This window comes from Lytechinus pictus, chromosome 15 (assembly GCF_037042905.1).
Source record: "Lytechinus pictus isolate F3 Inbred chromosome 15, Lp3.0, whole genome shotgun sequence".
NCBI lineage: Eukaryota > Metazoa > Echinodermata > Echinoidea > Temnopleuroida > Toxopneustidae > Lytechinus > Lytechinus pictus.
Window position 1 is genome coordinate 7,085,245 of NC_087259.1, and position 24,756 is coordinate 7,110,000.

At 35.8% G+C, this 24,756-nt stretch overlaps 1 protein-coding gene across 1 annotated transcript; it reads right to left on the reverse strand.

Annotated features, from left to right (window-relative positions):
- Nucleotides 1–182: 182 nt before the first annotated feature.
- Nucleotides 183–11,604, reverse strand: LOC135156900 (uncharacterized). The gene is made up of 6 exons (XM_064110701.1): nt 11,223–11,604; nt 9,321–9,372; nt 3,877–3,920; nt 3,520–3,627; nt 2,593–2,715; nt 183–2,259 (listed from the first exon to the last, which is right to left on the reverse strand). The coding sequence occupies exons 1-6, from the start codon at nt 11,391–11,393 to the stop codon at nt 2,203–2,205; spliced, it is 555 nt and encodes a 184-aa protein (XP_063966771.1). The 5' UTR covers nt 11,394–11,604; the 3' UTR covers nt 183–2,202.
- Between the last annotated feature and the right edge of the window lie 13,152 nt (nt 11,605–24,756).

Genomic DNA, 24,756 nt, shown 5'->3' on the forward strand with positions numbered 1-24,756 from the left:
TCATCATATTTTTGGTTGTCAGCCACGATCGAGCTCGACTACCAATATTTGATATACAAACATACCCCAAGTGACAATATAAACGACAGCTGTCAGGGCATTTACCATAATATAACAGAATATTTCTTCAGAATTTCACATGGAATACACAAGAGGATTGAATTTGACTTAATATTTATTGATCACTAACTGAAAATATTATTTCATTGTTATATCATTTCAGCAATTGTTATAAGATATGATTTAATTTTAGGCATTGTTATACAGAACAATTTCCTTTCACTCATTGTTATATACTATCAGTCGCGACACCACAATGAGGGATAATAACCATGCTCCCACCAAATGAAACCTAAATCAATTTAATTTTATTTCATTTCATTTTCATTTTATTTATTTTCACAATAAGAACAAAAATAATTGTAGCATCTATCAAAAGTAATTATTCAAAACTCCACTCTGAATTGCATATGAAATATAACAATTCATTACACATATCAAAGTAGTTGAATAATTATGAATATTCATGTAATTTGATTGACAACTGTATTGTGGTGGAAAACTGATCCCCCTACATAATTATCATGTGAATCAAAATCGTATCAATTGGTATCACATCAATCGAACACCGGCGAAAATCCGTGATTATAGTTTACCCCATCCCATCGACTCCTTATTTCTAATGAAAAATAATGAATTTGGTACTATCTACATCATATACTCCTCTTTATCTAGCGACCCTACCCCCCCCCCCTTCCCCCACTTCTCCTTAACCTAAGAATTCTATTCTGGCATCGCCCTTGAATCTTTCCAAACCAAACATAAACATGATAAAATTAATCAGTTTACAAAAATATTTTCATATGTCTAGAGTATAGAAACACGACAAAGATAATTATATTCATAATTAATATAGAACCTCTTAACTGTCACTACGCGAATATGAAAAAATATATACATTACAAAAACGAATGATATACATGGGGCCCATCTTACAAAGAGTTGCGATCGATCCGATGATCAATCGCAACTATGGAAAGCCAGCAAGGCCAATATCTAAAATGAATGTTTGTTTAAAATATTTTCAAGATGTGATATTCATAAATTCATTATTTTTTTGGTAATTCAGTGTGCTCCCCTTTATTTACAAAGGACATTTTGCAAATTTCCTGTGGAAAAATTTATGACACAGATGGATTTTCATAGAGTTACGATGATCGGATCAATCGTAACTCTTTGTAAGACGGGGCCCAGGCCTGGTATACCAGACCTATAGGCAGGTAACCTGAAAAATCGAAGATACAAATGAAAAAGTTCTATGAAAGACTTAACGACTAACACATAATTAAGTACAGTACTTTAAAACCAAAGATACATTTAGGTACAACGGTCTCAGACTTTTTTATCAGCTGGTGGAGTCCCCCCCCCCCGTTCTTGCTCTGAGTCAAGCCATTCGAAAATGCCTTTGTTTCTTTTCCACATTATCATACACACTATGCTGTTTTGTGGATCCCTTATTTCATCAGATATTACATCTTAATATACAAGGTGTATGATGATTGATTGACGTTATTCATAAATAAATGATGAATATGTATTAGTAAATTTATCTACTTCTCAGTTTGAAATGCAAACCAACATATTTCATTATTTTATATATTTTCTGTTAGAAATGAATAAAAGAATGAAAATATTTATTTGATTTTAGGTGCCACTCCCATTAAGATAACAGTCAATGATAAGATAGACACCAAAAACAAATTGCTTTTAGCTCTAGAGAGCTTTTTTTTTTGGAAAAACGTGATTAAATGAAGCACAAGGCGATTGTAGTAAAGTATTTCAGGCGTTTATCTCAGGAAATAGTGCATAAATGCATTTTTGGGGAAGTACGGGATTGTCTAACCATTTACCCATACCCCATCCTGCTCCCTCCCTCTCCTCTTTAAGCAAATTATGATCCGTGATCATTCCTCTGGCAATCCCAGAGAAACTTGCCTCCCTTCATTAGATATATTGTCTTACCATTCACTCTATCCCCTACTGTCCCCTCCCCTCCCCTCTCCAAGCTAATTATGATCCGTGATTACTCCTCTGGCAATCCCAGAGAAACTTGCCTCCCTTCATTAGATATATTGTCTTACAATTCACTCTATCCCCTACTGTCCCCTCCCCTCCCCTCTCCAAGCTAATTATGATCCGTGATTACTCCTCTGGCAATCCCAGATAAACTTGCCTCCCTTCCTCGGATCGCAGAGGTCCCTATAATAAATGAGAAATTAGAAAATATCTATGTTGAGAATAAGATTTTATTTAAGTGACAACATGCTTGCACTATCGTTGTGTAGAATTTGATATGGAATATCATAATAGAGGAACAAATATTTATTAATCTTTCAAAACTTTTTTTCTCGAAAATTGAGGTTTATAACACTCTCTGGACATAGTGTCACATGCACATTTACATGAATTTGTATTTTTCCACGCTAACGTTGGTTCAAATTGCCCCCTCTCCACCCGATACACACAGAGACCTCCACAGAGAAGAAGACAGAGTTGGGGACAGGAAAATAAAAATAAGCAGTGTACGCTTACTATCTCGGACATTTCTTCATCGCTTGTCTCCGTCCCCGAAGTTTCGGGAGCAGTGTCTAGTCCCACTCCGATGTTTCTTTCGTCCTCAGGCTGTACACCGACTGTCAAGACCTCTTTTTCTTCCTTTAAAATTTTAGAAAAAAAATTCAAAGTAAATGATAGATGGAGAGAAGACTATTTCATATGTGAGAAAAAAATTCGAAATGTTTACTTTATTATCTTTCTCCCGTCATATTGCATTCACTCACAAAAAAAAAAGGTGAAACAGGTGGAATTAAAATAGCATTCATGCATAGGCCTATTTATATTGATTTAACAGCCATAACAAAAAATAGACCAACGAAAATATTTTTACACACTTAATAAAGTTTGCATATGTGGAATGATTCATTTAATATGAAATTTCGATAACCCTATATTTTAGTAACGCTTGTCTGATTTTGAGTTGGCCAAAGTGTTAAAATAGCACATAGAGGGCAGCATTCACATTTATCAACTTTCTTCTTTAAGTATTACCTCCATTCGACGCCTTATTCAATATGTTTTATTAGCTCAAATTCATATTATTATACTGTATGAATTTTTTTTTTTTTTACAATTAGGGATAATATCACAGTGAGGTTATCATTTTTATTGATATATAAATGCAAAGGAGCTAATCTGGTCCCTAATAATCACGCTCCTCCCAGAGCATGCAGAGTGAGATGAGAAACCAGTCGGAGTGAGATTTCGGTCTTTCAAGAGTGAGTTTTCACCTTTTTAGGAGTGAAAATGTGCATTTGTTTCCACTTTCACTCTAAAATAGGTGAAACTCACTCTTAAAAGGCCGAAATCTCACTCCATTACGACTGGTCTCTCATCTCACTCTAAGAGGAGCGTGATTATTAGGGACCAGATTAGCTCCTTTGCATTTACAGAGATTCTCACCTTCATTTTCAGCACGATTTCTACTTCATTTTTATGAACAGAAAATGAGATCTTAGTCGTGCTAGATGAATCGAGTTCAAGATGGAAACCTGGACCCTTCATTGATATCTAACAAAATACAAACAAAGAAAAATAAATTAAAAAGAAATAAATGATAAAAAAACAAACCCTCCGTGATCTCACATGAAAACAGAAGTGAATTATCATTTTTAGTGAATTACTACCAACAGAGAAATTAGAATTAAGCTGATAAAAATATCTCCAAATCAGTGAGTCCAGCAAAAACAATTCTTCTTATTAATCACTGCATTTAGTGCGTCATACTCTCTTATTCTCTCACTATAATTTTTTTTTTACCTTATTTTCGCCGGTGTAGGTGTAACGGTGCTGAGTTGCCATTTCTATGCATGAAATGGAGAAAAATAAATTATTAAATTTTCCTTTAATGAAGTTCTTTATTCTCTAGAATAATGCATTATAATACATCAAATGACTCGTAAAGATACTTTTCTGCCATATCGTCGGCGGTCATCCGAACCGTCATATCCACACACGACGGTGCAAACCCATTTCAGAGAAAATCGACTTCAAAGTATACTATAATTCTCACACTAAGTTCTCCAGCCTTACAACATATTCATTGCTAGAAAAATACATGGTAGGAAAGACCAAGACAATTGCTTGACAATGGTATCCTTATCTTTTTTACACAAAACCAAGGATCAGAGAAAATATGGCAAAAGAATTTGCGCATTATAAAAAATTTGTATGGCATCACCGTGAAAATCCTTTTATATCGCAGAAACTAAAATAAATTGCTGCCTAGAAATTCAGTTATGAATAGAATAGAACTATCTTGTACATTCATTTTTTAGCAAAAATCTCAAAATCGATTTTTTTTTTTTTTTTTTACCAAAATTGAGTGATACGACGGTTCGGATGAACGCCGACGATATAATGCACAATAATTGGTCACAAATGTATTCGCCTAATTCTTCTCACCATATCATAGCTAAATTTCTACTAAACGTTTTTGAAAAGGATTATTAGCTTTCCAACAAGTGAAATATCGTTATTCTTCTATTTTTCTTCTTGTCGATTTGTCTCTTCTCTAATCTTTCCTAATCCTAATTAACATAAAATAGAAAATCAATCAAATCATGGAACTTTATAAATTAGACGACACTACCAGTCTAGACGGTGGTTTAATTATTTTTATTTTTTGCCCTAACAGAGTCTATGAGGTGAATCAATACTGAATCGTATCACATTTGATTTTTTTTGTCTGTCATGGGGGTATAAAAATAATGATCAAAGTCCAAATGATTATACTAGCCATGCTAGCTGTAGAAGTTGTGTTGTTCATTATGACAGCGCGGTCCTATAGGCCATACTGTGTATTATGCATGTATAATAATCATAGCGGAATCATATCCACGGCAAGTAGACTGTTGATATACAATTTCTTCATTATTGGAGTCATCATACATTGGAATAAATTAATAAAGGTAATACAATTTCCTTGTTTAGTAGACATTTGGAGAATATTATAGAATAAGTTTGCCTTAAACCATGGGTTGTGTTGATAATAAAGGGGCAATAGCTGCATCGACTTTCCTGTGTATGAAACAATCGGCTCGCACGCACGCACTCACCGAAGACCACATTTGCCCTACAGAAATGTATTATAATCATAGGTATAAAACATCTCCATGATGATTATAATGCATTTCTATGATTCGCCCCTACTCGCACTAAGCGCGCCAGAGCCAACCGGTCAGCAATGTACATCGTTTTTACACACTCTTAAAAATGTTGGGCAACATACGGTCCACACAACAATTGGTTAAAACTTTATCCAATTCTGGGTAGTTTTACACCAATACTGTGTAGTTTTCACCCAAAGCACACATTATTGGTGTAAAACTACCCAGAATTGGATAAAGTTTTAACCAATTGTTGTGTGGACCGTATGTTGCCCAACATTTTTAAGAGTGCAGACTCATCATTATCACCAAATTACAAACAGTTTGTCTACTTCCAAAGACCTCTCTTCATGATTAGTCAGTCTGATTGCCCCCCCCCCAAGTATTTTTTTTTTTTTGCGTACTCGATACTCGATTATGGGGCCAAGCCCCCATCCCCGCCTGCTACCCTTATGCCTATAGTGATCCTTCTTTTAATTATGACCCCTCCCCATAGGCGGGGTTCCAAAATATATTTGTCCATTCATTTTCTGTCTGAAGCGCACAACCAAAAAGTGAGGCGTAAGAGGCCATTTTACCCCGTTTTCTTTTCTCCTGTCTGTCTGTCTTTCTCTCTCTCTACAACTATCTCTTCCCTCTCTTCCAAATCTTGTTTTTTATTCATGACATTAGAATTAGAGAGTTGAGAATTCGTTGTGACAACTATGACAACAAAATCTACGTAATGTTCCAACAGAGACATCAGCTTCGACCAATATATGTATAATAACAAAGCAAATAAGCAAATATGAGAGTTTGACTTTCATCGTAGCGATTTTTCACCAGCGAGCCAGAACAAGCCCTTAATCAGCTCTCCCCAACCCGCGTACTATAACAAGAAAAAAACATCTTGAAGTTGCCGTGACCAAGTGGTTAAATCGTCTGACAAAACATAAAACATTTAGGATTCGAATCCTTGTCATTGCACCTACATAGCACGTCTTATCTGCACTTCTCTATTATCATACCTACAAAAACTTAAAATGTTCAATGCATATAATTATTGGCACATAAAACCGATGCACATAATTCTTAATAATATTAATAATATGCAGCATTTTAGGGCACTTAATACAATTTTTCTAAGCGCTGCATTTTCAATTACCCCCGGCTTCAGCAAAGCTACAACAGACGGCTACAATTAAAGGTCACTCGAGCATTTAAGGAATTTCTTCCTACCGGGTACCCATTTACTACACCTGGATGGAGAGTGGCAAATGTAGATAAACGCCTTGCCAAAGTGTCAGAGTGCCCCTGAAATATTAATTACTTTTTCCTTTACCCTGAATTATCTTGGTCCATTTGAAAGGAGCTGCACTTGATCTTTGTTATGCAAATTAACTCCACCACTTAGTACTCTAGGTCATGTAGGTAGTGGGGTGTGGAGCTATGTCGGGCATATTGGATGTACTTTAGAGGTCTCCACAGAAAGCAGGGACGATTTTTTTTTTATTTATGCAGAGGAAACTATCAGACCCTTATTGAGAAGAGTTTCTTCGAGTTTTGGTTTTGTCAGCGTTTGAGATACCAAATGGTTTTGCCAGCTTTGTATCAACTGTATACTAGCAGTTTGTTTTAAATTCAACTTCCAAGACATCAAGTGTAAGTCTTTATTATTTCTATATTTGTATTAAAATGGACAATCAAACTTCTCGTAGAGGTGATAAGGCGTTATGAAATTATTATTATTATTGGTATTCATAAAGTTGACAAATATAATAGTTATGATAAAACAAGTCATGTGAAATTATATATTGAAATCATAAATTTACAATTTATGTACTCACAGAAAGAGATTTTGGTAAAAACATTCTGGCCTGAAAGGAAGGGCAAAGTTGATATTAAGACGTGACAGATTAATGCTAATGAGAATCTGTATTCATGTTTGGTTTTACTTTAATGTGAACTTAATGAAAGCTTATGAGTATTAGTTCTGTCACAAGGAAGTTTGCTGTAATTTTCAGGTGGTTCCTAATTTATGGGTTAACAAATCAACGCCCGGAAGAACCCGGCCCGTGTCATTTGTTCTGGAGGGGCGCTATTATTCTTTGTGAACAACTGGTGTATTTCACCTGACTGCTACGTGGCACAAACCTTAGTGAGGGGGGGGGGGGGGTATTTACAAGCGCTCCATGCTTCAACGAATCACGGATCCATATAGGGACATCTACCAACATGAAATTATATAATTATGATCAAACTTGTCAATAATGGACATTTTAAGGTACGATACAGTAAGTCTATATAGTTGGTTGGTAAGCGGTTGATTAACATGTACTGTTTACTACACCTGAACTTGAATCAATTAGCATTGCTCTACTTCAGATTGAACTGGACTATTAGATAAAGTCTTTCCTACTTGAAATAAATTCAATACCATACCGCTCCGGTACTTATTGTGAGATGATGTTATAAAGGGCAATAACTTTGTTTTATTCTCAACCAGAACATTATTGCGAAAACTTAAGTCTGTCACGGATTACCCTTGGAGTTTATTTACGTTTCACTCTCATTTTACATGTGGTTGTAAATGATTTCACATGTGGTGGTAAATAGTGTAATTCTGCTAGCTAACCTCGGACATTGTGTTTCAAAGTCTGGAGACTTATCAACTGAGCTACAACTCCCTCTTCTCATGACATTCACTCAGAATTGATAGGCATTCTATTTCTACAGGGCTCTTTTTTAAAGCAAACCTTTTGGGGCACTGAAAGGACTACCCTGTTTTGAAATAAAACTGAATAAATAACTCTCTGTAATAACAGAAAAACTGAAGTTGCTGTGACCTATAGAGATTAAATGCGCCTGACAAAACGAAACATTCAGGATTTGAATCCTTGTCATGGCGCCTACATAGCAAGGCACTAATCTGCATTTCTCTGTTATCATACATGAAGAAAAATGAAAATTTTTCATGCATAATATATTAAACGTTGCACATAATTCTGAATGATAATAGTATGCAACATTTATCATGTTCATAATGTTAATACAATGTTTCTAAGCGCTGCATACTATGTACCCTTGTTTCAGCACAGCTATTAGCACGGTTACTCCTTAAAGGTTACTCGAGCATTCAATGAATTTCTTCCTACCTGGTACACATTCACTGCACCTGGGTGGAGAGTGGCAAATATAGATAAAAGCCTTGCCAAAGAACGCGAGTACCGTAGTTAGATTCGAACCCCGGACCTTTTGGTTCAAAGTCCAGAGATTTATCCACTGGTCCACAACACTCTTTTTGTGGGTCTTTAATCGATGTATTGTATGATCGATTATAATCATATAAATAATTACATGTCTTTATAAAGAGTGTTGGTTGATTAATATTGTAACATGCACCATGGCTCGTATGACTTCAAAATTAAAGAATTTAATGAATGCTATTCCAAACGAAATACTTTTCTGGAATCACTCTCTAGAATCTTAAAAAAATAGAGCCCACTTTCTCCATAAATAATCGACCCTTGAAAATACCTCATTATATTTTCATATTCAATACATTGGGCGCTAATAATTAGTGATGTAAATAAACCATAAGTATGCGATGAATTTATTTATAAAGGGGATAATTTTGTGAGAATTTCTCAAATATTTATAGCAAACCTGTTTATTTCACACGTATAAATATTATTTAAAAAATGAAATTTATGATTATGGTCATATTCGCTATTTTTCTATTCACTGAGATTGATTCCTTAATATCATTCTTTTTTGTATAAGCGAACGGAAACTTGAAATGATTGCAATTTTCGGCAAACATTTCTTCGACAAACGTGAAGTATTTCCATAGCAACTGATAATCGTGATATTTTACTGATAATATATGACACATGTATAGAAAGTGAAATAAAAAAACTTATGACAAGCGTTAACTTGCTTGATTTTCAAACAAATTTTGAAAAGTACCTCACTGAAAGAAATTTAAAAATTATCTATTTGGTTCATCAGAAAACCCAGCATATTTACTAGGCTAGCATGCTTATTGGTGAAAAATTGATCTTGATGAAATTATAGCTATTAATCGTAAAAGTAAATGAAGTAATGCGTACTTACTAAAAGATGATCTCTCTCGCACTAAAGACTTTCTTGAAATAAAATAGGACGACTGAAATTTACAACAAAGCGAGAAAAAAAAAGAGTTTTGTGTAAGTTATTCATGCGAGCAAAGGATAATGAAGGAATTTCTATAGGTGAACTCAGGTTAGGTGGTCGGGGCCGCATACATTCGTAATTCCGAAGCTTCGTTATTCCGAAGGTTCGGATATTCCGAAGGTTCGATATTCCGAAGGTTCGTATTTCCGAAGGTTCGTAATTCCGAAGGTTCGTTAGTCCGGAAACGAAATGAGGTTCGTAATTCCGAAGGTTCGTTAATCCGAAAACGAAATGAGGTTCGTAATTCCGAAGGTTCGTTAGTCCGAAAACTAAATGATTAACGAACCTTATTTCGTTTTCGGACTAACGAACCTTCGGAACAAAAATCTAAAAGACATGCACACCAAAATAACCATTCGATATGGCATAGAGTGGGGCCAAGGCCTTGAACTTTCATCTCATTTGCATAATTTTCGAATATTCTGTGCTCATTGAAGCATTAAACAGGGAATTTTATTAAAATCAAATCAAATTAACTATGCAAGGAGGTTTATGACAGATATCCCTAATTAGCAATTGCATTTTTTTCCAATAACGTAAAAAAGAGCTAATCATATTCCACATGTTCATTTGAGCGTGAATGTTTAATTAAATGCCTTTGAATCATTGAAACATGTTAATTGGTCATGAACATCACGAAAAAGATTGAGAAAAGATCATTTCAGTTACCAAATTAAAACATTACTTGCCAATGATATTCAAAAATCGTTTTTTTTTTTTTCAGTGAATATTCATTGAGCCGCGAAATGATGAATATTGTTGAAGATACTCTTCCCAAAAATAATTGTCATCATATTCGATCATTTTCATCGATAGAAATGTGTAAAAATTCCAATAGCAAATTTTGACTGTGTTTATTCAACCGTGAAATTTAGCCCAAAAATTGTATCGTCTTTTAGAAAGTACCTTTTACAAGCGTTCTGACTATTTTTCATGGTGAGAATGTGGAAATCGTTCCAATAAACGAAAATCAAAGTCATATTTTGCTTGTGACTTTTAAAAAGTGACAATTTTGCCTTCTGGCGGTGCTCACTGAAGCATGACACAAAATACGTCCGTAACATTCACTTAGAGGGGAGCTTATGAAATTACCAACACGCTCATGTAAAAATATATTAAAAACTCCCAGTGGTAATACATTTACATACATTCCTGAAAACTAACTAACTAACTAACTTGGAGATAACAACCATATTTTACGTATGTATCCGTCTATGACCATTTTAAAGTAATATTTAGCCTACTGTTTATTTGAGATAATAGTAAGGCCCTTATCGTACTCAAAACTTAAAAGAGCGCCACTTGTTTTTTTAAGGACCTTTGTTTGCAGATCAATTTCTTCCAGCTTTAGCCGTTTTATTATTTTTTGTTTTTTCATGTTTCCATTCTCATGAAAAACACATTAGCTTATCTCTAGATTTGACTTATTGTATTCACTGTAAGCGCATCGACATGATAATTCATGCATACTCAAGGATGATAATTTTTTTTTCAATAATGCTTGTTTCTCGACCAGGTGGGTGTTTCATAAAGCTGTTCGTAAGTTAAGAGCGACTTTAACCCTTTGCGTGCGACGGGCTTCCACAGAAGCCCAGCGAGTCATTCACTTAGCTACGACGGGCTTCTACAGAAGCCGAGAAATGTTTGGTTTAATTCAATTAAGTTTTTCAGCTTTTTCGTAATTGTTATGTACTAAAACCTCTGCCACTATTTCCTTCATAAACCTATTTCGATAACAGATTGAAAAAAATATACAGCTACGTGGGGAAAAATCCCGAAAATAGGAAATCATTTCAACTTTACCCGATTTTTTCGTTGGAGTCGGACGGGGAGGATAAATTTTGTGACGAGCACGTACGCGCGCGCATAAGGCCTGATCACGTGATTTGTTCTGATCACATGATTTGATCCATATCGTTGTTCTGATAGAGCATCTTGGTTTTCCACGTATTGGCAATAATAATAATAAGACATCAGAAATGCGAAACAAATTCACGAGTAATGCAGTTTTTACAGTGCCAACATTAAGTTCTTTTATTCTGATAGATATACGCTAACATCTTTTCTGCAAGATCGTCACGTAATAAGCTACGCGTTTCTTCACCATTTTCGTCTTATTTGTTTCATCAAGAAGATATCACTCTAGATAGAATGATATCTCCTTGGTTTCATCGATCGATTGCATTTTCAGAAAAGCAAAAAGCTTGTAATGTCTTAGTACTTTGAGCTGATCTCGGTGCACTTTTGAACTTTTTCCCTCCCAATCATCCCTCTTCTTCTCATTATTTTTGTCTACTATTCTGAAAAAAGGAGAAAAGAAGGCAGCTTAGCACACCATTCATCTTCTGCTCTTTTCAAAAGGGGAACGTCCATGTAGTTCATGATATCGGCACTACCCGAACAAAAGAATGTCTGGGCGGCCACTCAAACAAATTCCTTTCGAAAAGAGCAGGATACAAATGGTCAACGCCCCGAACAAAAGGAAGATTAGTGTTTATCGGCAGGATGACCCATTGAACGCTTTTCGTACTTAGCAATACAAAAAGCTTTTATGAATCATTTTTTTCGACCAACATACCGTATCTAAAAAAAAAATGTCTCATTACCGACAACACAGGTGCTTATGACATCCGTCAGTAATTCTTATTGCAAAAAGGCGCTTCCCCTGGGTGATGATGCATATAAGGATGAACGAATAATTATTTAGGGAAATTATCGAAAAAATATGTTCAAATGTCAGGGAGGACGAGAGAGAATGAGAGACAGAGATAAAAGGGGGAACAGACAAGTGCGCTTTTGCTAAAATTCTATGAATATCTACTTAAACGAATTACAACATGACTTTATTTTTTGGTTAGATTACTTTTAAAAAATCCCACAATGTTTGTTTCTTGCAACTCGGTCATCAGACCCTTCCCAAACTTATGACTTTTTATTATTGTTCTTGTTTGACCCCCCTCCCCTGATGGAAATGTTCTGACCTACACTCTAATATTGCTTGTTTGTCTCCTGTCTCCGATTTTCTTTTTTTAATTGCGAGTAACGCGGTAGAAAAGATAAGAATAAAGACCGTCCTGGACCCCTTTCCCCCCCCCCCCGTTACGACCAAAAAAAAAATCGCATTTGGGGCGCTTACCATGGTTAGCATCTAAACCATTTTGGTTTAGATGGTTTGGAAAAAGAAGGGACAGCAATGTTTTTTATGGTGCAGGTGTTGAGCTGTGGGACGGGGATGAAGCGGCTAAAAAATACAATTTGTTAATTCATGTCATTTTACAGAATGAATTTATAATAGGTTAGGTTTTAGAAGCTCTTCATCTTATTTCCTTTTCTCACCCAGATTAAAACTTTTGCATTAAAAAGTTGACGGAAACATAATTACTTCAAATGATAAAACCAATAATGAACTAAAAGTTTCCTCGCGCGAAATGGAGGAAATAGAATGATACAGGATGATAAATAACGCTGAGGCACCCCCTATAAAGAAAACACGTTTGTATGGCATGTCACCCGATAGAATGCTATCAATCCTACAAACTTTTATTCATGTGTAACCTACATCCTCCCCCCCCCCCCCAAGAAAAAAAAGGTTGATACCGACCCAAATTTTATTGATTTTCCTACTTTTTTGCCAATTTCTTTCTCATTTTTTAACTGGCGAATAGCGTGCTAGAAAAGATTCATAGAGGACAAAAAATGTTTCCGTGACTGAATGTGGGAGGGAGTGGACCAGCCGAAAAAAAATCAGAAATTTATATAGACTTCGGATTTTTTGTACATGTTTGCTGAAAGGGGTGAGGACGGTGAGGACTGAAACTTCCTACCAACTCCGCCGCGTCTGTACTATTAGATTGAACGATTAAAACGATAGAGACAAAAATGAATTCTAACTATTGTGAATATTTTTCTAATGATTTATTATCGGTTGTGAAATCAAGGAGACAATAGAACAAAACGAAAGAACAAATAAAAAACCACATATGATTGCGGATGCTATAATTTATTCAAGAAAAAATACTTTCTTTTACTTTCAGTAATTGCTTTGCTCTTTTTGAGGGAATAGTAAGATAAAGAAAGAAACGTAGAAAGTGACAAGAAGAGAGTTGGGAGGTATCAGTTTAGACTTACAATTTTAGTCACTTTTATTCGTTTAACTCTTTGAAATAATTTCAGGATATTACAAATCGAATACCGATGCGCAAACTTCAGGAAAAAAATGTATTTTATTACTATAATATCTGCGTGGGAAATCAAATTAAATGAAACATATAATTTATGAAAAAATCTAAAAAAGAAAATAACTTTTAGTGAAAGATTGAGGCCTCTGTCTTGCCATAACCCTAAGCCCCAGGTTCACAAAAAAATAGTTTAGTCGTGCATTTTTATACGATGATGATGATGATCATCATCATATTGTCTTTTGCGAAAGACTCACGTTATCAATATAGAAAATGGAAGATAATATAGAATTTATTGTGAAATGACAGTTACAATAGTAATTTTAGAAGGTTTTTCGGGACATTATATGAGAAACAGGGGAAAAACGCCAAAATTTTCGACATGATGAACACGATGCAAAAGGACGAGAGGCCCACAAATGCAACCATCTCCGATCAATACAAGTTGGCAAAAACGAGGCATTCTCTCGGAACCGTTACCGATGAAGAGAGAGGGGGGGGGATGTTAGATGTAATGTAAAATGACAGGTACTAGAAGAAAAAATCAGAAAGAAAGGATTGAGGGGGGTGGGGGCGGGTATATACCTCGTAATCCAAATCGGGAAGAAAGAAGACGATACAGATATAATTCAAATGAAAAGAACTCCGAGAAAAAAGGTGTAGAAGGGAGGGGAAATAGAAAGACGATAGATATAATGGAATGAAAGCGGTAGATAATACATTCCGTTACAGGTTAGGAACCAGAGAAAGGGAAAACGAGGAAATCCCTAATTGGTACCGTTTTATAAATACATTATGCATGCACATGTTACATTGAAAAATGCGCAATAATTTAAACAAATTTACCATCCGCCAGTCAAATAGAATGATATAGCTTTCAAGTGTTATTGAAAATTTGTAAACAAATTTTATATAAAACGGGCCCCTGGAAAACTTTTGACTTTCTCTCGTTCTCTCATCCGATATTGTTCTTATTTTTGTCTTCTATTTCAAAGGAAACAAACAGAAAACAAAGGAATTAAAAACACCGTTTATCCTCTGCTTTTTTAAAAATGAACAAAAGAAAGTCATGGCGGACGCTCAAACAAATTCCTTATAAAAAAGAGCAGGGGACTAATAGCCAACGCCCTGAATAATAGGAAGATTAGTGTATTTCGTCAGGATGACCTAGTAAATGCTTCTCGTATTTAGCGATACAAAAAGCTCTTAGGAATACAGCTTTTCATATTACGACAGTAGCAATAAAAAAGTAAATGTTTACTTATTTAAAACATGCAGGCGCTTAACCCTAAATCTCCCGGGGTATTTTGATTCTTGTCATTCCCGGGGGGGGGGGGCATTATGGCCCCCCTTAAGATCTTGGCCGCCGATCGCGCGAGCGACGCAAAATTTTGAACGCTGGTAGTGTGCGATGTAATCTACAATAATTTGGTCTCAAAATTTGCACGAGACTTAAAAGTAAAAAGTTAGTGAGCGGCGAAGTCAAAAAATTTCGCGCAGCAGATATATCGCGAAAATTGTCGATAATGGAGGGGTTGAGCTGAATGTGGGAGGGAGTGATCCGGCCCCTAAAAATCACAAATTTATGGACTTCGCGTTTTTGTATACGTTTGCTGAATTTAGGGGGGGGGGGTGGAATGACGCTTCATACCGACTCCAACGCATCTGTAATTAATTGAACTAGTACAAAGATAGAGACAAAACGGGATACAAATCTTTCATGGCTAATTTATTACTTTTGTTTTCGGTTGTGAAAAAAATCCAGAACGGTTAAAAAATGAATAAAATGAAAGAACAAAATAAAACACTTAGATGCTAAAATTTCAATAGATAAAAATGATTTACTTTCTCTCATTGTGACGAACAGTAATCGGTAGCATGGTTATTTTGGAGGGAAAACTGAGATAGAAAAATGAAACGTAGAACGAGACGAGGAGAGCGTTGGGAGGTATGATTTCAGATTTGAGTCACATTTACACCCTTCGCTCTTTGAAATTGCAACAGGAAAACAAATCGAACACTGGTATGCAATCTTCAGGAACAAAATTATTTTTTATTACAAACTGTAATTTATGAAAAGAAGAAACCAAAGGCGATTTTTAGTGAAACATTGAGGCCACCGTCTTGAAGCCCAGAAGCCAAAAATCACAAAATAGTTTCGGACTTTCGTTGCGCAGCATCATCATCGTACTTGCAAGGGAATATATTCACCCTTTTTTATTCATTCTGGAAAATAAAGGTATTTGGTATGCTGTGATTTCACCAAAAACGGATTATCGTCGTAATTATACACTTTGCAAATGATCTGAATACAAGGGGGTAAAGAGACCATTCATGAGTAGCGTTACAATAGGCAAAGAAAAAAGCACTAGAGCAGACAACAAAGCGGTATCGATCGAACCCGACTTGTCCGCGCGTGCTGATTGCCCTTACGCATTTTTGTACACAGTGCCTATTGACTTGGGGAAAAAGCGAAGATTTGACAAAATAACACGACTTTTTGCTCGTAAATTTCTTAACTATTCTGTCGATTTGAGAAGCGAGACCTTTAATTCTAGAAAGAAAAATGTCTGATCTTTCATCTTTACATTTACTAAAAATCCTGAAAATACTTCAGTTTGGCGCAATTAGCAATAGATTAGGAAAACACCGCCACAGATCCAAATACTAGCAATGTACAAAAACGGCTCCGCCGCAGGGAGAGGTATCCGGTTTCGCGGGCCCGCACGCAAAGGGTTAAGAACGTAAAAATGACCATACGATTGTGATTTTTTGCATGGTCAGCCCCCCCCCCCCCCACTTTTGGCTCAGCCCCCCCCCCCCCCACTTTGAAAACCGTTCCGCGGCCCCTGCGGTGTGGGAACTTATTCGATGTCACTTTTTAGTTTGCTTGCTTTAGATTTAAAAATAATTTTTGTATATTCTTGGTTGCGTTTGATTAATCTTTGACAAAGGTGGATGGAATGTTGGTACATCTGTACATGATGGATCAATGATCAACTCAATTTCAAACATGTGAGTAGACACTGCTTGTGAATATTTTTATTTTTAATCTATGATCTCTTAACAACTTATAGAAGAGTGGTAGAATGTGGCAGAACTTTCCTGATATGCACGCTTAGTAAATCGCGTGCTGTAAATTTTTATTTTTCTTGAGAATGAACGAGTTCTGTGTCAATCCTTTGAATTTCCTGTCTCCCCCTCTTTAGCCTTTCCTTGCATGTAAATGATTTTATTCTTGGTAGATAGTATCGTCTGATATAGAGCATATCATGCGAGTTTTTTTTTTGTGACTGTAAATGTTGTCTAACCTTTTCATTATTGAACTTGTAAAAGTCTAGTCCTAGTCATTGGCCATAGGACATCTATATAAGTAATATGAAAACTATATTTATACAATCGTCATGAGAAGGACCTATATCTCGACTAGCTATGCTCTCTTTATGATCGTGCTCGTAACCCTGAAGTTAAAGAACTCATGAAACTCGATACTCTGCAGGCCTATATCATGCTTGTAAATGTAAGTTGATTAGTAGAGAATTTGATATATAGACTGGATTACATAATCATTTTTGACAACATTCCCTTACCAATACCATCCCCTAGCTATTTCGGTCTTACACCACCCCCCCCCCCTCCTTCCCGCTACAACCCCACCCTTATGGATTCATACCAACCAATACAAGTCAGGACTCTTAGCAATAAGAAGGTATTTATTGTAACATTCCAACCGACCCGCACACTTTTCAAAATGGCGCCCAATAATTCATGGTTGCTAGGTCGGAGCGCGATCAGCACCAATCTTGCTTGAGGCTTGTCAAGAAGGGGGTGGGGGTGGTTAACGCCCTTTGTTGATTCCAAGTATCAGGGTTAATTTCTATGTACATCGAAACTTATTAGAAATCATGAATGGGAATTATGGAATATCACGTGATCTCATGTTAGTAGTACATATTAAATTCTATCACATTTTTTCAATCGGATCCGTTACTTACGATATGCTACATTTACATAGCGCTTTTAACATGTTTACAGTATATTACAGTATACAGTATACTGTTACCCCAGATTTAGTACTGCTACCCTGATCGGACGCTCGAGCATTCAATGAGTTCTTTCCATAAGTTCTTCCCTACTGGATACCCATTTACTACACCTGGGTTGAGAGTAGCAAAATCAATGTAGATTAAGGCCTTGCAACAGGATGCTAGTCCTGCGGTGGGCTACGATATATGTAGCTGGTCAAACATGTTTGGGAAATAACAATTTTATGAGCTTGTAATACTGCACATTTCAATCTTCGGCTAAACCAAAATAACACAATAAAGTTGATGCGATGGGACAGGTTCGATTCCTGTGAGATTCCGATCATTTCAATATCGATCACAAAGAATCTTCATCGGTGTCCATTCATCATCAATATTGTGTTGAATATATTAATACAATCATTCTAAATGTTATGGAATACAAATTTTCCCTATGGAAGTATGTCCAATTTATCACTTTGATAAAAATCACTACAATATTTTCGTGATATTTTACCGTAAAAGTGTCAATGGATTTTTTTTTTATTCATATACCTACCTAATATTGATTGTAAATGAAATCTAATTTTAGAAACAAAATGATAATGCCGCCAAGACATGGCATTTGTCAAGGTTAAGTGTATGAATTTTACTAATTTAGAGCTTTTCTTAAATACTGGACATTACGTCTAGGCGAAGTGCATACGTATATGCAAATTACTTGTAAAACTTTTGTTAGGCAAATGAACTACGCCATAAAACCCGATCCGAAGGCGTCGTGTACTGTAGGCCTATTAATTTTGGTCATTATGTTTTATTGGTTTGGATGGAGCTGACATGATTTGTCTCGATTTGTGTTTGCCTTAAGGGCAATATCAAATTCATCATTTTGCTATAATTTTAGCAGACACATAATATGGACTTGTTTTATCGACGAGCTAATCATATTTTATGCTGCTATGTCAGGAAGGAGTTTTAGATGATTTCTATGACATGTATGATGTATTTCTTAACCCACATACGTGGAAAGTCAAAATTACTTCCTACAAGGATATTTTAATAATCTTTAAAACTAAGACGGAAATATGCACGAAATATGGTGTTAACTTAATTGCAGAATATGTGAAAGTTATTTAATGTTGAATTTTGCAAATTAAAACTATTTAACAGATTTTTGACATTACGTCCGTTTAATGGGTTTGTTTACATACTATACCTGAACATGGTTGCGTGTTTGACAATTATGAAGTTTATTCTATAAGGGATTGGCATAACTAATTTGTAATGTATTTGTAAGATTGAACGTATTTTGAAAGATTACTTTGTGGATAATTTTGGAATGAATTTCCATCAATCAAACATGGACACTTATTGACAACTAATTATGCAAAATTAATTAATGAATCAATTGCGTGATTAGATCAATGTATTAGAAGTGTGGTTCCATGTTTACTATTTATTGTAGGGTTTTTAGCACCGAGATTCTAAAGGCAGAGCCGTATCAACAGTGAGTACTGAGGGTGCTTACGGGAACTCAGGACGGGACAGAAGTCTCGGGAATCGCCCTCCAGTGTGACGTCATAGTGATGAGTCATCGATGTTCGGATTCGCCATTGATCGCGATAAACTCGTCAGTTTTCTTCAATGGGCCCCAACGAAATGATAACAGCTAAGGACTTTATGTTATTCGAATTGAAATTTCATTATGAATTTATTCTTTGATGCTATGCCATATTATTCACAGATGTGAACGTGTTGAATTTAATCATAATTAAAGATATTTCATTTGATTTGTAATTTCAATCCATTTTCCTTTTCGTGATTTGTTGTGTAAACAGTACATAGGCAATTATCTTTTCTCTAGAGTATTTTTGTCCTTTGCTTTTGCACTGGGCCTGTGACAGCATTGATATAATAGTTTCTCTGGGATAAAACCTAATTTGCATTTATCACGATGAATGTGTAATGTATTTTTATTTAAAGATGATATATAGTATGTCATCTATGGGCTTAAAATTCAATCTACATCTTAATAATCCCGATTACCCATTCAATAACGTGAAATTATATTATTGCATATATTACTATACCATAATTTTATTATTAATGTTATTTATGTGTTTCCATCACGATCCACTCATTCTATGAACAAAGTTATGATATAACCTTGTTCTCTGGTACTCCTCCATGTGTGGTGAAATAAGGTTGGCAATGTTTGGCTTATTTTCTCTTTTTCCTTTGAGACAAATGCTTGATTTTTTTTACACTGTCAGGTTCCAGTACAGCTATTCATCATATAAATTGGCTATTAAGTAAATTTGAATCTTCAAATTATTTTTTCTTAGTTAAAAATAGAGATTGAAAAACCAAAATTGTAGTGCCATATTACTTTCCACCAATAGAGGGCGTATACAAAAATATGCCCAAAATTCAACTTTTCGAGCGTATGGGTGAATAAAAAAATTACCCCCAAGTTACGAATGATAAATAAATTGCAACTCTGTATGGAAACTACTATTTTTGGTCACAAAAGTGATTTTTTAATGATTTTTTAAAGTGTGTGTTGTGTACAGCATTGGCATACCATAGTCCTACCTATAGATTCCCCACAGGCAGAATAGAAATGAACCCTTGAGTAATCACGATCCTACATTTTAGTAAGTAAGTTACTTACCTCTTCTTCATTTACTTTCGATTACTTTATCTCTATTCAATTTGTATCTCTTGCTCGCCAATTCGGATAGCTTAAACCTATGATAGATTCACTTTCATTGTTATGTTTTTTTTCTTCATTATATTGTATTACGTTATTTCCTGTCCTTTTCCTTCCTGACAAACAGTTGCTAGGTTATATAGCGATTTCAAGAAGGAGAAGAAGAAGAAGAAGAAGACTTTGACTTTTCAACATGAAACTTTATTTACAATCAAACTATAACATATATACAAATAAAATATGGGAATAATATACTTTATAAGTACAAATAAGGACTCATATAAACAAACCAAGAAAAAAACATTAAACAACCAGTAAAGTAAAGGTAGGCTTACATTCCTATATTCAAAAAGACCAAGCTAATTCAAAAGAGGTGCCGACAGAACAAAGAGCATTGTTCACACACCATCGCTTTGAGAAGGCATTGACGTTATTTTGTAACTTAATAAACTCATAATCTAGAAGAATCCTGCTTTTCACTTTGGATTTCCAAACCAATAGGGGAACTGAAAAATTCAAAGAACGATACAGCCAATAAATGGTACTTTTGAAACTAATAAACAAAAAATTACATAAACGCACGGCTTCCCTGCAACGGCCCGAAGCATGCGGAACCAGCGCCCAGTATAATTCAAAGTCGATAATAATGTTCGGAATGAGACGCTTAATTAGATGATGTAGAACGATGAGTGATGGTTGGATGGCCGGGCATTGTATTAAGAGATGGAAGATGGTTCCCGTCTCACCACACCATCCACACTGAATTGGAATGTCTTTGTTGAAATGATGAAGTACTGGTAGAGATGGTAGGACATTGTGGAGAAGCTTGTACTGTATGTCCCCGTCTTTTTTAATTGTAGGTGGGGCATATATTTGTGTCCAGTTAATTTTCGTGTTACTTGAGAGAGTTCCATTTTCATGCCAGTGTGAAGGAAGTGATGAATCATAACTGTTTACTCGGCGTTTCAATGCACGATAAATATATTTTGTAGATAGTTCAGCTGTAGCTGTCCCTCTCACCAGTTTAATCACTAAAGGGGTGGGTGAGCTGCAAAGTGGACGAAGAGGGGCTTTGAGTCCAGCTAAAGTAAAAATAGTAGGGAAGATGGCAGATAGGCGATATTTCAGGATGGAAAGTTCTTGTCCAATCAAACGTCGAGAAAGGCGTTGACGACTTGCATCGTAGGCTGGATGGAGTTGAAGGCTGTCAACTGTGCGCCACTTGCCGTTGAAGGGGTCAATGATGTGCTTAATGAGCGTGATTCGACACACGAAGAGCCGTGCAGGGAAGACCGTGCTGCCTTCTAGCGATGGGGGAATTAAAGGAAAATAATTGAGCGGCATGTTTAAGACATGATTAACTGAGAGGGAAGTAATGTCAATGTGAGCTCCTGAGGCCCTCCAAGCAACTAATAATTCTGAGTAAAAACATTGCAGATTGGTGAGAAATTTGGGGTCTAAATCAATAAAACACAATTGGGAATCAAAGTTTAGACCCCTGTATTTTTTAAGATTGAGAGAGCACAGTAGGTAAGCAGGGTGAGAGCAAAAATTAAGAAAGCGTTGAAAAAAACAGAAACGGAAAGTGTGGACTCGTGCTTGGAGAGAAGCTAAACCAAGTCCACCATTGTTGGGTTCACAAGACAATGTTTGTTTCTTAATGAGATGACGTTTATTAGACCAAACAAAATTGACCAACATGTCCTGGAGTTCATTGAGTGTGTGATTGGGGACCGATAGTGTAGCCAGAAAATGAAACACTTTTGTGGCAGCTAGTTGGTTAGCTACGAGAATCTTGCCTTTAAATGATAAATAATTAGAAAGAGGGGTCCACCGAGAAAGTGTTTTATTTAGTCTATCCTTACAAATCATCCAGTTTTGTTGATAATAAGTATTGGTGTTACCTAAGTGAACTCCAAGAAAAATTAATCCTTCGTTACTCCATTGACAAACAAGTGGTTTATCATTTCGTCGACACCACGATCCAGCCCAAAGGCCCTTTGACTTATTGTAATTTAAACAAGCATTAGAAGACTTACTGTACGTATTATAAACATTCTGAATAATATCAAAACCATTTTCAGAAGATAAAAATATTGTAACATCATCAGCGTAGGCCGATACAGATACATTCAAATTAATATCGGGTATTTTAAAATTACACTGGGCCAGATTTTGTCTAAGTAAGTTGAGAAAGGGTTCAATTGCTATTGAGTATAGCATGCCCGAAAGAGGGCATCCTTGCCGAATCCCTTTTTGGAAATGGAAGGGTGCGGTTAATGAACCACATACTTTAACAAAGCTTTCTGCATGACAATACAACAACTTAACACTCGAGATAAATGAGTATCCGAATCCCATTGCCTTCATTGTATCAAAAAGATATTTATGAGATATATTATCAAACGCTTTCTTTTGATCAAGATTCACCAAGGCAAGAGGGATATCGGCAGAATTTGCATAATGAATAATGTCCCTTATTAAAATGATGTTATCATAAATGGTACGACCTGGGACACAATAAGCTTGATCCTCATGAATAATGCTCCCAATACAGAGTTTCAATCTACTGGCAAGGGTTTTTGCAAATATTTTATAGTCCACGTTAAGAAGTGAGACAGGACGCCAGTTGGTAATCTCAGCAAGATCTCCCTTTTTGGGGATCAAGCTAATGATTGCCCTACGAAAAGAACGTGGTAAACTGCCATTTGAAATAGAAAATTGTAAGACTTCAAAGAAATCATTCTTAAACGTGGGCCAAAAAGTTTGATAAAACTCCGTAGTGAGGCCATCCATACCCGGTGTTTTATCTTTTCCTAATTGTTTGACAGTTTGTGTTAATTCTTCTACTGAAAAGGGCGAATCGAGATTTTTCTGTTCATCCTTATCCAAGCGTTTAATGTTGGAAAAAAGTTCAGCAGAAATACCATCAGTGGGAGAAAAACTATAAAGGTCCTTGTAAAAAGAGTACACATGGTTCTTAATTTCATTTTCATTTACTGTGGTGCGTCCTGAAGGGAGGCGGATCTGAGAAATTCTTTTCCGTGAAGAGTTCGACTTCTCTAAGTTATAAAAGAAGGACGAGCTCGTATCAACCTCTTGGACTAGTTTAAAGCGTGACCTAATCAAAGCACCCTTGGCATCATATTTTAACAAATTATTAAGTTCCTTTCTGTTTCTGATTATCTCTTGTTCTGTATTACTTGACAAACTAAAATTGGATTGGAGCTGCTCAATAGTGTTATTAATTTTCACAAAGGCAGCCCGTTTTTCATCAGCCATCTTTTTTCCATACATTTGAGTAATTCTTTTAATATGGGATTTGCCAGCATCCCACCACATCAAAATGTTCACAAATTCATTTTTGTGAAGCCTCCAATCGGTCCAAAAATGTACAATAATATTTTTGAAATTCTCGTCATCAAGTAAAGAGTTGTTGAAATGCCAGTATGCACTTCCCCTATGTTTGTGTTTGGGAGGTTTTAATTCTAAATAACCCGCATCGTGGTCAGAAAGAGAGCATGGTAAAATGCTGCATTTGTGAATAGAAGGGGTGAGACCAACAGGCAGATAAAAGCGATCTAGTCTTGCACGCGAGACGCCATGAATGCTTCGTGGGTTTCGCCTATGCCAGGTAAAAGCTTTTTGAGAAGGATTGAGTCTGCGCCATGCATCACAAAGGGTGAAAAAATCAATCGTTTTCCCAAGTTGTGTAGAGATTTTATGTCTATGTTCTTTTGGCATGCTCAGGCGATCAAGAGCGGGGTTAAAGGTACAATTAAAATCTCCCCCTAACATAATAACGCCATTATTTATCGTGCACAAGTGATCATGAAGTGATTTAATGGCTTTTAAAGCAAAATTATCATCTTGTGGTATCAAAATATTATACAAGTGATAAAATGTATCATCAATGCAAATTTTCGAATATAGTATATGACTGTCAACTATAGCTAAGCTATCAAACGAGCCAACAAGATTCTTCTTTACAATGGTGGTTATGCCGGAACCTCGAGAGATACCGGAAGAACAATTTATCAAATATGATTTTCATAAATTCCAACAAGAAGAACGTGGCGTTAAATCATAAGTTTCTTGCAGAAAAATAACATCAGGACTAATTGCAATATTTTCAATGTAAGAATGAATAGAGGCAGTTTTCACTGAACCAGAACATCCTCCAGTGTTCAGCGTGAGGAATGACAAAGTCATTGCAAGGTGGAGAGCATACAGGGTCTTACCAAGCATGTAAAAAAAGAACTAAGCACAGTCTTCTAACTTTCTGATTAATTTTTGTACCCGCTGCTGGGTACTTTTCTTGAAGGCTGTACTATTCCGTAAAGGAATCAATTGCCTAACAAGGCCGGGTACATTCGAGGTGAATTTCCGGGCAATTTCAATTGGTTTTTTTCTTGCTTTGA